The sequence below is a fragment of the Dryobates pubescens genome, chromosome 27 (genome assembly GCF_014839835.1).
Source record: "Dryobates pubescens isolate bDryPub1 chromosome 27, bDryPub1.pri, whole genome shotgun sequence".
Lineage (NCBI taxonomy): Eukaryota > Metazoa > Chordata > Aves > Piciformes > Picidae > Dryobates > Dryobates pubescens.
The window spans coordinates 13,967,051-13,983,299 of NC_071638.1; the positions used below are offsets into that span (position 1 = coordinate 13,967,051).

The 16,249-nt window shown below is 37.5% G+C and overlaps 1 protein-coding gene across 1 annotated transcript in view; it reads right to left on the reverse strand.

Moving 5' to 3' along the window:
- The window catches only part of GRM8 (glutamate metabotropic receptor 8), a 339,948-nt gene that overhangs the window by 59,004 nt on the left and 264,695 nt on the right, over nt 1-16,249 (reverse strand). Inside the window, 1 exon segment of the mRNA XM_054173798.1 lies at nt 1,808-1,944. Within this exon segment, the coding sequence (XP_054029773.1) occupies nt 1,808-1,944 (137 nt within the window).

The window sequence follows — 16,249 nt, forward strand, 5'->3', positions numbered from 1 at the left end:
GCATAAACTCTCTTTAACGAATCTGGTCACCAGTTGCACTTAATCATTTTCGTGGCTCTGTGCTAGACTCTCTTAAGCAGCTCCCTGTCCTTCTTGAACTGAGGGGACCAGAACTGGACACAATATTCCAGATGCAGCCTCACCAGGGCAGAGTAGAGGGGGACAAGAACCTCTCTCGACCTACTAGCCACATCCCTTTCAATACAGCCCAGAATAGCATTAGCTTTCTTGGCCACAAGAGCACATTGCTGGCTCATGGTCAACCTTCCTTCCACTAGGACCCCCAGGTTCTTTTCCCCTTCTCTGCTCTCCAGCAGGTCAGTCCCCAATCTATACTGGTACATGGGGTTATTCTTTCCCAGATGCAAGACTCTACACTTGTCCTTGTTGATTTTCATTCAATTTCTCCCTGTCCAACTCTCCAGCCTGTCTAAGTCTTTGCTGAATGGCAGCACAGCCCTCCAGTGTGTCAGCTACTCTACCCAGTTTTCTGTCATCAGCACACTTGCTGACAGTGCTCTCTGTGCCCTCATCCAGTCTGTGGATGAATATATTGAATAGTACTGGTCCCAGTACTGACCCCTGAGGAACCGCACTAGATACAGGCCTCCAACTAGACTCTGTCCCACTGACCACAACTCTCTGACTTCTTTCCTTCAAACAGTTCACAATCCACCTCACTACCCAATCATCCAGACCACACTGCCTCAGTTTATCTGCAAGGATGCTGTGGGAGACAGTGTCAAATACTTTACTGAAATCAAGATAAACCACATCCACAGCTCTACCATCATCTATCCACCTGGTTATGATGGTGATTTTCAAAACAAATATAATTACATGCACATATGTGGCTTAACTACTAAACATATTAAGGAAGCAACTAAAAGCACTTTCTAAGGATGGGTAAGTTGTTATGTCTTTTGCTTCTTGTCCTATTAAGTAAGAAGGGACTATACTAACCCTAGGTACCTATATTAAAAAAACTACAAATTTTTCCTTTATATTCAAGAAATATTTTTCTTGCAGAGGTTCCTCTCAAATTCATAGATTCATAGAAATATTTGGGTTGGAAGGGACCTTAAAGATCATCTAATTCCAACTTTCCTACCACAGGCAGGGACACTTTCCACTAGACCAGGTTGCTCAAGGCTTGTCAAGGCATCCATGACCTCCTTGGGCAACTTGTTCCAGTGTCTCACCATCCACACTGTAAAGAATTTCTTCCTAATACTCAATACAAATCTAGCCTCCCCAAGCTTAAATCCATTCCCTTTCATCCTATCACTAAAAGCCTTTGTAAAGAATCCTTTCTTGTAGCCTCCCTTCAGGTATTGGAAAGCTGCTATAAACTCTCCCCAGAGCTCTCTTTTCTCCCTTCTTTTCATCCCAGTGTTCCAGCTACATCATAGTCAGAGAATCTAAACTTCTCTTTTATAAAATACCTTATAGTGTTTTAAATACCTGAACCATACACCTGCACCCATTGTTTTGTATGACACTTTTTTGAGGGTGAGGTTTTGTTTTTTTCCTGCCTAACATAATATCAACAGGAGTATCAGATATATCATAATTCTGAAGTATCACTTAAAGGAGCAGATAAATACACAACTCAACCCAGTTTAAAATATAAAGAATTTGGTTCAGGTCATTTTGCTATCACTGTTTTCTCAAGAAAAGAACAGTAGACCTTCACTCTGCTAACTCACAGAGAACAAATCAGCAACATTTTGTAAGAGTTTTAAAACAATACAATACTCCAATGAGTAATCTCCAATGTCAGCATCATAATCAAACTAGTACTTACATTTAGATGAAGTTGGTTAGTCCACTGACCAATTACTTTGTATTCTGTACTCTTGTTGGTGATTTGATACTGAAAAATATCGTAACGTCCAGGAGCATCTCCATTTTCATTGAAGATAACAGGTGTTCCAGCACTCCCTGAAAAAAAAAAATAAATAACATTTAAACCCAATTGGGATAAATAACTTTAAAGCAATTTTCCAGAAAAGGTATTTCAGAGGAAAAATACTAATTAGAGATTGATCAGATTCTCTGCACTTCAAGGCTAATATAGTAATAAATTCAAAAACCTCACAAAGAGAAAATTCATGTTATTATCATAACCACAAAAATCTACCCTGTCTGTGAGTTAATTAAAACAAACAAAAAGGATAATCTTTTGCAATCTTTTTTTGGCTGCTTGGTTACTTGGTTGGTTAGGGAATTCTGGTTGTGTATTACAGCACATTAGGAAATTGTGATAAAACAAAAGCAGAGGAACTATTTAGGACTCGCATAAGGTCACAATTTCACTTTAGGATGTGAATACAGTGCAGTAGGCAAAAATAGCAATCTTGTAATTAACTTCATAGAGAATTTCCCTGTTAAGTAGGAAAATTAAGTTAGTATCATCATCTTAGAAGCTAACACTCATAAAAGACCTTGAGACGCAAGTGTCTAAATCTGGTCACAGTTAATGTGATCAGTTTCTTGCACTGACCACCTGTGTAAAAGTGTTTTATCAAAATAAATTAAGGATAGCAGCTGTGCTTGTTGCTCTCTCCTCTATACATGACACAGCCTGATGGAAAGGGCCATTGTTGAAGCTGTCAACAGTTATAAATTGACACTCTGTTCTTACTTCAATCAACAAAATGTTCAAAGATTGAAAACTACATGTCTACGTTGGCAACCAGGCCAGCCAAATTAGAACACATTTTGATTAATTCCCTCAAGGTGATTTCAAGGATCTGCACTTCTGCAAAAACTCTTCGAGAACTACAGAAAGAATGTGATTTTCATCCATCCTCTGAATTCTTAGGTGTAGGTGAATAATATTTATATTTGAGGTCCACTGAAGGCAAATTCAAATATGTTAAAGTTCTATTTCAGTGACTGGATAAATCACCCTATCTTTTCTGGAGAGAAAACCCAAACCACCACAAAACCCATGCTCCAATGTTTTCATGTTTCTCCAAATGAACAAAGAAAAGGAGAATATCCACTTCATAGTAATTTCCTACAGTATAAGACTTGTTAATATAGCACCTAGAGGCACTAAGTCAACCATGAGTGGTTTCCAGAGAATGCCAAAAAAACTTGGAATTCCGAGTACATGACAAGCAGAAGCTAGCCAGTAGAAGTGGCAATCTACATACCCCAGAATTTCAGCATAAATACTTCCCATATGTCTCTCTCCCTTAAAGAATTTTGGTCTCTTGTTTTGTATAGCAGCTTTCATACACAACTGATACCCAGTGAAATAAACAGTGCTTTGAGAATGGCAAGTGGCACATTAACTACTGTGCCAATTTCACAGTTCTGCCAGCAAAAGTCTGGCTGCAAAAATTAGATGTGAGCAACCATGGAAGATGAGTATCAAAAAATTTTAAGTGATAAAGACTTAAGACCACATAGAAATACAAGACACTTGAGACAAATTTCTGGAATGTTCTTCATGCTTTGCTCCAAATTCAGCTGACAGAATAAAGGGCAAGAAAAATACAAGTCTACAGTCTACAACAATAAAATTATTCTTCACTGCTCAAATAGCAGGCTGATCCAATAAATTTCTTCCACCCAATCAACACATACTCAGTTGCTATTGGTATGGAGGTAATCTTCAAAATATTACTCTCAAGTAATAATGGAATTCTTCTTTCCACTCAGTAGCATTTGAAGAGGTCATGGAAAGAACAGATAGTTTTGCAAACAGATACAAAATGTCTTTTGCATCCCTTAAGACTAATGGAAACTTCGGACATTCTTATGCTCTCTAATAACTGTGAGTTCATAATCTATTGCTGTTTTAAAAATATCATGTACAAAGAGGCAGACTACAGTACATGCCAGAGCCATCTTTTTCTTTGATGTAGTGGTGTTCTCATCTAGAGTGTAACAGAATCTCACACTGCGGTCCTCAGTCAACAGGGACATAGCATTCTGCTGAATTCAGCTGCTACTCTGAGTCCAGCAAGATCTTTCTCATGCAGCAGAAGTTAAAACAACCTTTTCCAAGGTCATAAATGAAGCTTGTTAAAAGCTGGAAGAAACCATAGAAGATTCAGACCCCTCTCTTACATAGCAAATTTCAGAAAGCACAGTAACAGTCAAAGTGACTGCTGTAAAGTACATTTGATTATGTCCAAACAATGCTGCCATAACTAGTTGATACTGTTAGCAAGTGGTACCAGTTTTTCATTCTCATCTGTTTATATCTGATGACTTATATGTATCTTTTAGTTCATTGTTTCTTTGTGCAACTAAACTTTAAATGGACTTAAAGCAATGAGGTATACATGGCTGGATTATGCTAATAAACCACTAGCTACATAACCAGGAAAGCCAAGCTTAAGGACACTTCAAGAACTGGGGATTTTACCAAAACTACGAATTCAAGATGGTAGAAGAAGCCTTGAAAGTGTAAGTACAGAATGAAATCAGAGGCCTCAAGGATGCAAACAAATCACCAATGGTTAATTATCATTCTTTAGAAAATGCTAATCTCATCTGAAAAAAAAACAAAACAACAACCCAAACCCTGGTGGATGCTCATGCTGAACAGTCCATCTGAGAAAATACACTTTGTTGAATACTTCATCAAATCCAAATGAGTACTTCTGTGCAAAACCTCATCAACAGATAATTAAACCATGAGGAGAAACATTGTAGCTGACCATAGGTAATAGCATAGGTGGAGGCATGTCCAGATTCAGTATATAACACTGTAACAAATGCCATTGAATTGTACAAATGGCTCATTTCTTGACAACCAGATATGCAGAACTGAGCATTCTTGATTTCTGGTACTGTGCTGCCACATACGCTTATACTGGATCATTAACATTATAGGGAATTTCATCTTAGTTCTAGATGAAGACATTGACTGTTTAATTGTTCCATTTAATTGTCACTGAGGACTAGTTGCTAAATCTAAATGCATACACTTTGCATAGAAAGTAATACAGAGCACAACGCTGACCTGAGGCAGTGAGCCCAGGTTTCATAAATTCTATCTTCAATAAAAAGATTTTGGGAAACCACACTCAATCCTGGATAAGGTATAATGAACTTGGGTATCTTCATCCAGAAACAACATTTATTGGGCACCATCATGCAAAAAAATGTTACTACTTTTGCTTAGGAAAAAGGTCTCTGTAATGTTAGTATAGACCACCATAGAGAATTCAAAGCAGTCCACAATTTTGAAAGTAATTTCACTAATTTAATGACTTTTTTTCATAATTTGTCAACAATCATGTAACCAGGTAGTTAAAGAGCAGTAAGGGAACTGTGCCTCTGGGTCCCTTCACATTTTACTATGTAATTATGTTGCCATGCAAAATTTTAACCCATGATTGACTCAGGTAGTTGTATTCAATGTGTCACCATCTTAACTAAATTTTTCAATATATTCTGGAAGCCTAAACCAGAAATACATGGCAGAATTTCAAGAATATAAAATAAGCTTGGCTATGGAAAATCATGGGTGAGCCTTCATTTTCCTCATCTTTCCTTCATGCTAATCCTCTCTATGTTTTTTTTTTTTAGCATGTAGGTATAGTTACTAACTTACGTTGAGATATTTCTGAAGTCTCTCTTTGCTGAACAATTTCACAACAGTTTTAGAAAGTCTTTTCTTTTTTACCCCCTGACATATAAATGCAGACTTTTAAGTAGAAGTAAAAATTCAAATTTCACAATGAAACATTGTTCAAAAAGTTTACAGACTTGTTTTGAAATCAATAATGTGTGTTTGCAGTTAAAGAGGTGAAATAAAATAGGAAAATGCAGCACTTTTATTGTCCTTAATCTGTAAAGGAAAGAGCAGCAGTTCAGTCTTGGGGTTAGTATAGGGTGAAAGCATTCATTTTTTTCCCTACAGAAACTACTTAACCAAAAGTGGTTAAAGGGATAAGATAGAGTGAGAAACATATGAAAACAGAGATCCATTCATTCTTCTACTCCTTCAATGAAATGACAGCACAAAGTAATTACACTGTCCTGACAGCAGAGCTGTGGCTATGTCTCATGATGTGATTCAAAACACAGACAAAGTAATACTGGGTTGTGTGACTGAATTGGTGTCTTGAGAATTTTAAGTCATAAACATAAACATTCATCTATTAGTGGACATCCTTTTCACATCCATATATACTGTAAGTGTGATATAGTCATCTCAAAACTTCAGAGTCTTTACTGTACTGTATATAAAGTCCATTACTGCCTGTGCACCTACCAGCAGGATACAGGGCCCTCCCTGTTGCAAACTACTATACTGTGCCCTAGTTGCCCAACCTATTGCTTGTACTTCCAGGGGGATGTTAGCTGGTTCCTGTTGGGTCTCTCTACTCTCCCTCAGGTTTTAATGGCTTCAGGAGTCCCCTGTCCATCTCATTCTAGCACTCAGCTACAGAACTGAATGCTGCTATTGCTGCATTCTTTGGTGCTGTGTTTTTTGAAACACTGAATGGCAGATAAATAGATTCTGCTTGAAAATCACTCCAAAATCAGATGAAATAAATAATCTTCTATAAACCCTATAGAAGGATGCTTTGCAGAACAATTGCCATTCATTTTAAGATAATCCATATCTCCAACATAAAAGAATTGTTACATTTTTTTAAGCCTACTTATCGTAGATAGAAAGTAATAATCTAATACTGAAAGAAATTCTTCCTCTTCCTTGTCAGTTTACAGCCAGCAGCATTAAACAATTCTGGGTGTTAAACTAGCACATTAGCTAAACAATACTGAAGCAATGTGTGTGACCACAGCTGTTTATGAGCCTTTCAAAATGCAGCTTAAACTATCCAGAAATGTTATTTAGAGAATAAAAATACCCAAAACAAAACAACCCCCACCCCCAAATTCAAACCATAAGATGTACGAGGCTTTAATTTAGAATCAGGATGTAATGGATTCTTTTCAATTTTTAATGCTTTACACTGATGTCACGGAGGACTCTTCTTAATAAACAACTAGTATATAACAGATTCTTTCTGCACTGAAGCTGAAAATTCACATTCTCAAGAAATCCTTAAACATGTATCTTGATATTCTTAAGATGCTGCTCAGCAATTACCTTATATTGCATGTGCCTACTTTATCAAGTTACATTTCACATGGATCTAAAACACAGTCCTAATGCAGACTGTAATCTTGTTCCCTGTGAGGTTATGGACTACACTTGAACAGATGTCTTCTAGTGAAGATGTTCTCTTTACATCTCAGGTAGTGAAAAAGAAGTGTAATGACTGGAAACCCACAAGCATGTGTGATAGGGATCAGCTTCATATTAACCTGTAATTATTCCTACATTAATAATATTGATGAGCCTTATTTAAAAAAAAAAAAAAATTAAATACATTAGGTAAATTATATCAACAGTCTCACATATTTCTTATATGAAAACCTTCAATAAAAATGTACAAATGCCTTGACAAAGCTGTAGAAAAATGGTTTTATTGATAAGCCTCAAAGCTGTCATTTACAGAATATTCCAGCTCTAGTGGAGCTGATAACACCACAAAGCTTGATACCAGATATAAATCTGTTATTTCACCAGATTTCAGTGGCTTGATATTTATTTTTTCAACTGGAATGAAAATTACTTAAGCCAAGTCTTCATCATTTCAAGTGCTCCACATATGTTGTTTTATCTGTTATGAATTATAATGCTGCCATGGATTCAAGGGTATGCTTAGGCAAATGGAAGGCGAGCAATATATTGTATGTGATAATACAGTTCACTGTTGTGTGTCAAAAGCTTAGAATGCATTATCTGTTAGAACCAGGCTTTACTGGAAGATTCATCAGATCTATAGGATCAACATTTCATTAATTTATACAATTACTTTCAAGTGCTGGACGTAGGGGTTCAAACTGTTTTTAATCAGCATTTGATTTCAATTAGGTCTTAGAGGAGAAAAGTACCACAGAAATGTACATGAATGAAGCAAAAAGAGGGAAAGTAACCATTTGAACTTTCAGTCACAGAGAAAAAGAATGCATTTAAGAAAATGAAAATAAGTAACTGTTTTCAATGACATAAATTAAATACAAGGTTAAAATTGAATGAATGAAAAGACTAAATGTTAACTGTTCATTTAATACTTGAATTAAAAAAAAGAATTATAAACAACTAATCAGAACTAACAAAAGTTAATTTGGGAATGTTAGAATGGCAGACAGAGGAATACATGTTGTATCAAACTATGTGAACTTCTATGATGGAGTGACTTCATCACTGGATAAGGGAAGAGCTATCATCTGTCTGGGCCTGTAAGAAAGATGGGGGCAGTTTTTTGGCAGGGCCTGCTGTGACAAGACAAGGAGTGATGATTTTAAAATACAAGAGGGTAGATTCAGACTAGATATAAAGAAGACTTTTTTTTTTTTACAATTTGCATCATGAAACACTGGAACAGGTTGCCCAGAGATGTGGCTCCACCCCTGGAGACATTCAAGGTCAGATTGGACGAGACTCTGAACAATCTGATCTATTTAAAGAGGTTCCCACTTACCGCAGAAGGATCGGACCAGATGACCTTTAAAGGTCTCTTCCAGCCCAAGCCATGATATGTAAGGCTTGTGATAAATGAAGCTATTATCTACTCAATCTTCATACAGCAGACATTTTCAAATAATAAGCAGTGTGTCTTCTAAAATAATAAATTATAATTGTCCATTCAAAATCTGAAAAGGCTTCTCTTTATGCTTACACTAAGCATCTCAGTTCAAGATTACAACAAAAAGCCAGGATTGCATCCAGTTGCTGTTGCAGCATAGGCACTTACTGACATCTTACATATACATATTGCAGTGAGCCTGTGCCTTTCCAAGGTAGCAGCTGGAGGCCAGATGGGTACCCTGGGGTATCTGAAATGGCATTCAATGCCCATGTTTAGGCAATTTATTTTACTTACCACAGGGCAGATTCTGGCTGTTCATGTATGAATGCACTAACCAGACCCAAAGAAAAACTGAGAATTCTACAGGAAATTAATTACATACAAATTTGGGGCATATGTGATATAAATTATAGTAGTACCTACCACACAGCTCATAGAGAATGTAAATAATTTGGTATTAAAATAAACTGACATAAATCAGTCCCAAGTTGGGCAGTACAACTTTTTATTATTGAAGGTAATGGACAAGAACTTTAGTTGTGATTCTACAGAGATGGGTATAATTTATTTGTTTTGCTGGTTCTCAGCACAGTGAATGATTAGATATGTGTACTTTTGTGAACAGAACAGCTCATTCCACCCCTTATAAGAATATGAGTCAGGGCAGGTATCATAAGCAAATGATATTCAAAAAGACAAATAACAAGTAATACCTTTTTCCTTCCAGAATGTATTAGAAATTCTTGCCACAGCAAGCACAGAGACATGATGTCTCATAAAACTTGAATAAAATCTGAAGATAAGACTGAGCTGTTGTAGCCAACAGTATAGGTATACTAAAAAGAAATTTGCCCCGTCATTCATTTTCTTTGTTCTCTACATTCTCTTCTTGAGCATCTGCTATTGGCTGTTCTCAGTAAATGTACTACACTAGTGAAATGTTTGGTCACATCCTCTAACATACTTATTCCAGTATATAAAAATAGAGAACTCTACCTCCTCTCCTTACAGCACACTGAGTCTACTAAGAGGCAATAAGTACACCTGTAATACAACTGCATCGCAGATTAAACCTTGTATTTTGCCAGATAAAGAATTAAAATTGATAGACACCAGTCATGTCATGGTGACATAGTATTGTGAAGGCAGTTTTATATTTCCCAGTCTGGGGTGATCCTGTTCACCTCTACAGAGCAAGGCTATGCTTCCACCTTCACCTCTCCTCCCAGAGGTGGGTTAATGTTTATGTGAAGGATTTTCCCTACTCCAGGGCTACCTAGGAGGGGTAGGAGATATAGATGAGTTTCTTCACAAGTAGATGCTAAAGCAAAGATTGTGTTAGCACTGTGGGATTGGCAGAAACATATGTCAGTCTATTGTGAGCGTGAAGAAGGAGGTTCTGGTGGGATATGATCTGCTGATGAATATAAAATGAGCCCCTTTGGACCTCTCCTACAACCTTAGCTTTGTTACTTTCAGCTCTAGAAAGCCCTGACTGCACAGTGACATCAGAGTAGATAGGGAGGGGGATTTGGAGAGAAAATAGTGGCAGAGACCAAGAGAAAAGGCTTGCCATTCACATGTAGCCAAAAAGCTTAGTTCTACCCGCACTTTTAGAAGAACCTACTCTGGTTTTATTCTGTACTTGGCAAATCCGTAGAAACAGGTTTCATCTTAAAATCTGTGCATACATTGCGTGCCAGAGAAGACTGGGTCAGTTCTGCAGCTGAAGAACCCAGTAAAAGAACACAACAGACAGTTGGGTCCCTGAGTTTAAGAAAGATGTTGAGTCGCTTGAATGTGTCCAGAGAAGGGCAACAAAGCTGGTGAGGGGAGGCAGAGGGAGCTGGGGTTGCTTAGCCTGGAGAAAAGGAGGCTCAGGGGAGACCTTATTGCCATCTACAAGTACACGAAGGGAGGTTGTAGCCAGGTGGGGGTTGGTCTCTTCTCCCAAGCAACCTGTGACAGAACAAGAGGACACAGTCTCAAGATGCACCAGGGGAGGTTTAGGTTGGATGTTAGAAATAAATTCTTCACAGAAAGAGAGATTGGCCATTGGAATGGGCTGGTAGGGACGTGGTGGAGTCACCATCACTGGAAGTGTTTATAAAGAGACTGGATGAGGCACTTGGTACCATGGTTTAGTTGATTAGATGGTGTTGGGTGAGAGGTTGGACTCAGTGATCTCAAAGGTCTTTTCCAACCTGGTTAATTCTGTATTTTGCATTCTGTACATCCAGGGTTGGTGATTCAACCACCTCCCTGGGCAGCACATTCCAATGCCTGACCACTCTTTCTGTGAAAAAATTTTTCCTAATGTCCAGTCTAAACCTACCCAGTCACAGCTTTAGGCCATTCCCTCTTGTTCTATCACTAATTACTTGTGATTTGTTTTTATAAGATGCTCTTCTGTTGCTATCGTGGGTTGAGTTGAATTTGCTGCTGATACTCAATCCCATGCTGTGTCACACCAGCTTTAAAATGAAAAGTGCTGGCTGGAGCAAAGTGTTACAGGGCTTGACATTAAGATTGTAACATGAGAGGCTTTCTGTTCTGGGTGCTGGTTTTGGGTTCCAGGTTTGGGGTGTTGGTCTCTTCTGCTGGTATGACAGCAGGAGAGGGAGGGATGTGGGGTTAGCTTGCTGGGTTCTGCTGCTTTTGTCATTTTGCTGCGCTTTTTCTGCAAATAGGCTAAGGTCATTGTGCATTTTATTATTATCCTCATTAAAGCTCTTTATCTCAACCCAGAGGGGTTTTTCTGTGTTAACCCATTACAGCTGCTTTTGTAATTAGTTTATTTTTTTTTTTCCTGGAATAAACACTTCTGCTCAGTTATACTAAAAGGTATTCTTGTAGCATAGTTTCTACCCTGTGTCTCACTTTTCACACTCTGAAATTTTTCAGGTAAGAGGCTATCAAGCTACCAACCAACCAAAATAAAAGAAAAAAACAAGCTAAAACATTTCCCATCTAACACTAATGCAAGGTGTACTTGAATTACAAATAAACAAAAACCACAACACTCCCCCTCCCCCTCAAACAAACAAACACCCCACACAGCCAAAAGCCAAGAACTATGAGGACATTCTGAAAGCATGTGGATAATTTAGGATTTTTCAAACAAGGCAAGGTTTAGAATCACAGAAGTATTCAGGTTGGAAAAGACCCTCAGGATCATCAAGTCCAACTGACAATGCTACTCTACAAGCTTCACCCTAAACCAACTCCCCAAGCACCACATCCAAATGACCCTTAAACACATCCAGGGTTGGTGACTCAACCACCTCCCTGGGCAGCACATTCCAACACCTGACCATTCTTTCCATGAAAAAGTGTTTCCTAATATCCAGTCTAAACCTACCTAATTTCAGCTTGAGGTCATTCCCTCTTTTTCTATCACTAATTTCCTGTGAGAAGAGATCAGCACCAGCCTCTCTACAATGTCCTTTCAGGTAGTTGTAGATAGCAATAAGGTCTCCCCTCAGCCTCCTCTTTTTCAAAATAAACAGCCCCAGCTCCTTCAGTCGCTCTTCAGAAGATGTATTCTCCAGGCCCTTCACAGCTTTGTTGCTCTCCTTTGCACTGGCTCCAGCACCTCCACATCTCTCTTGTATTGAGGTGCCCAAAATTGAGCACAATACTCAAGGAGTGGCATCACCAGAGCTGAGTACAAGGAGACAAACACCTCCCTACTCTTGCTGGACACAGCATTTCTAATACAGGCCTGGTGCCATTGGCTTTCTTGGACATCTGGGCACACTGCTTGGTCATATTCAGTTGCTTGTCAATTAGAACCCTCAGGTCTCTTTCTGCCAGACAGCTTTCCATCCATACATCCCCAAGCCTGTAGACATGTCTCTATTCTTAACTCTGTCTCATTGAGACTATCATTATGACACAGACATTAGTCCATTACAATTTACTTAAGAGACACGTGAAACATAAACGTGACTTTCTTCTCTGTCTAATCCAACTCCATGTAACATTTTCCTTCATGTGCATCTTCATCTGGCCAGTGTATTATCAGTCATTCATTCATGAGGCTAGTTTATCATGCTAAACAAGATCTTATTCAACATTCAGCTATTTTCTGTTGTTTCCTGAACACATTAAACTCTGAAATAATTAAATTAATAAAGCAGATTGAAAGTTTACTGGGAATTTTCCTAATATTGCTTTTTATCAGTTGATATGGATCACAAATGACCTTCCTTCTAGTGCTTCATCTGGGGCTTAAACTGATGTTTAGTGAGGACACATTTTCTCCAAAGAGAAACTGTTAAATATCCATAAACCATTTTGTAGCTGGTTTTCTTTTGTACAGTTTACACTGAAAACAAAGCCGCACAACCATGCACACAACAGACACAGAGCGTCAAGTCACGCTTCAATTATCACAAAAAAATGTGGTGAGAGGCATCAAGAAGAGACATCTGTCTGAACTGAAGCTTTAGATGTTCCAAGGAAATGTTATTTCAGCCTCCTGACCTTGTCATATCTCATTGTTTGATATTTCTAGAATGCAGAACAGTCTAATACAATTCACAAGAAATACTATGCCATTCCTTAAAGTACTACCTTGTGTGAAAAAGAGAGGACAGACTACAGAGCAGTTACTGAGAAGTCTGATGTGCTGCAGGAAGGAAAAAAATGCTTGAAATTCTTGAATACTTCAACTTTGCATGGAAATAATTAATGTATTGAAATCAAAGGATAACAAATAATTTCTGGGGTTTTATTATCTTATTTCTTTGTAATTACAGCAACTATTAGTGAGTTACTGGTGCCCAGTGAAAATGTACTCTGTTGCCATGGTTGCTTCAGGCAATTGTAGAGCTTTTAATCTCTGAAGACATAAAACAATATTAATGCTATACCTATAAAATATTTAAGATTAATTTTAATTTACAGTGTTTTACAAGCAGTTTATGGGTCACAGACTTACTGAAGAGCTGACTTATATTTGCAAGTGATGTAGTTTACACCTATAAAATATATACTTTGTCCCATACTTCCTACTTTTATAAGACCTTACTTTAGAGATCATGCTGGCCTTCTAATAGGTCAGTCCATGGAACCTTCAACTGCTAACTTTTCAGAAGCTTATATGGCAATATCTATGCTAATTTTATACATTTATAACTGTTGTGAAAGAATACATTCTCTGAATGGCTAATCTCTCCATTCAAGGAGATGATTATACATCATTAACACATTTTTAAAGGTACAATTCTGTATTAATGTTAGTCAATAACACAGGGCATTTTTCTAAGGCAATAAAGCTTGAGAATACATCTCAGTCTTGTCTACTACTATGAGAAAGTCACATTCCAGAAATTAGGTAGAAATACTGACCACTAACATTCTCAGTATTACTGAATTTTTATACCTAATCTTGCAAAACTTCTGGATCCAAGATACTATGTTCATGTAAGTGTAGGAGAATCTCTTTAGGATACTTTCAAAAGTTGTGAAACCTTAACACCACAGAGAAAAGCTTCATATGCAGCCAAACTGCTATTCAAAAAGCAGATGGTGCAAAAGAATTGCTCAAAGAGTATTTTTACTCTTAGAATTTGAAGAGCTCATAGTCTTGCAATACTCAGCTATAGAAAGTGATATAATGAAAAATGTTAACATTAGACAGCCTTCAAATCTTGGCATTATGTTCCCTACATAACTAAAATATGTAATGACTAAAAGACATATTCATCAAACAGTACTGATTTCTTGCTTCAGTATCATAAGACATAAACTTAAATCAGGTTTGCAACTGATTAGCATTGTGGAAACAAGAGAAAGAATTAAAATGGCAGAAATAAGAAAATTTTAATGTATATTTGGCTCGACATTTCTAAAATAATTTTTTATTGCTGTATAATGAGAGCCACATAGAAACATAAATCCACATTTTGTCTTTTGCCATAGTGATGAAGGATTTTAATATTTCATAATCTGGTTTGGGTTTAAGTCCTAAAAATGATACTATTTTCACAGTTGAGCAACCAAAATGGATCCTATTCTTCTCTCATTTTTTACTTAACCGTAGTAATGACAGTGTTCTGATCAACTCCTCATCACAAAGGGTATTTTTAATCTGGTTTAAATGTCAGTAGGCCTATTGGAAGCTCCTGGAGTGCAGGGACTTGTTACATTACCTGAAGTCATACATCTTGAGTTGGCAAAAGGCATACCTGGCAAGAGGGATGGCCCCATCAGTACTGGGTTGAAAAAGACACACTCAAAGGGAGGAAGGAAAGAAAGGAAAGAAAGGAAAGAAAGGAAAGAAAGGAAGAAAGAAAAGAAAGGAAGAAAGAAAGGAAGAAAGAAAGGAAGAAAGAAAGAAAGAAAGGAAGAAAGAAAGAAAGAAAGGAAGAAAGAAAGAAAGAAAGGAAGAAAGAAAGAAAGGAAGAAAGAAAGAAAGAAAGAAAGAAAGGAAGAAAGAAAGAAAGAAAGAAAGAAAGAAAGAAAGAAAGAAAGAAAGAAAGAAAGAAAGAAAGAAAGAAAGAAAGAAAGAAAGAAAGAAAGAAAGAAAGAAAGAAAGAAAGAAAGAAAGAAAGAAAGAAAGGAAGGAAGGAAGGAAGGAAGGGAAAGAAAGAAAGAAGGAAAGAAGGAAAGAAGGAAAGAAGGAAAGAAGGAAAGAAGGAAAGAAAGAAAGAAAGAAAGAAAGAAAGAAAGAAAGAAAGAAAGAAAGAAAGAAAAAGAGAGAGAGAGAGAAAGAGAAGAGACAGTTTTGCTCCGGCTGCTATCCAGTATGTGCAAAAAATAAACTTTAAAACTGGCTTGGAAAAAATGTTGTTTGAGTTTTCATACTTATCTGATTATACCAAAGTATCCAAAATTGAAGTTTACAACATTTAAAAGTAATTCATGATGTCTTACAAGGAGCAGCAGTGGGAGCTGGGGTTGTTCAGTCTGCAGAAAAGGAGGCTAGGGGGAGACCTTATTGCTCTCTACAACTGCCTGAAAGGAGGTTGGAGAGAGAAGGGAGATAGCCTCTTCTCCTAGGTGTCAAGAGACAGGACTAAAGGAAATGGATACAAGCTGCACCAGGGGATGTTTATGCTGGATATTAGGACATATTTCTTCTCTGAAAAGGTTATCAAACGTTGAATGGTCTGCTCAGGGCAGTGGTGGAGTCACCACCCCTGGAGGTGTTTGAACAGCCTGTGGGCCTGGGGCTTAGGGACATAGTTTAGTGCTGACCTTCCAGTGTTTTGTCAAAGTTTGGACTGGGTGATCTTGAAGGTCTCTTCCAATCAAATATGTTCTGTGATTCTGTGAAAAGTTTAGTACCTAGATTCAATACAGTCATTTGAATTCACATAGCCATAGGTTATCCCAGGTATTTAAGCAGTCTTCCTGGTTGTTTGAAGCCTTGTGAAGTCACTAAGAACAGTCACAGATTACAGCATAATGTGCTTAGTTAGCATCACGGCCATGTTTGTTATTTCAAATATGCCAGAAAATCTATAATTTTTGCAAACAAATACAATGCAATATGATGACTTAACTGCTACCATGAAGTATTTCAAAGACCACATAAAAACCCTGATTTGTCAATTGCAGCTCTCTCTGCTTAAAATAATTTGATCATTTGTGCAGGTGGT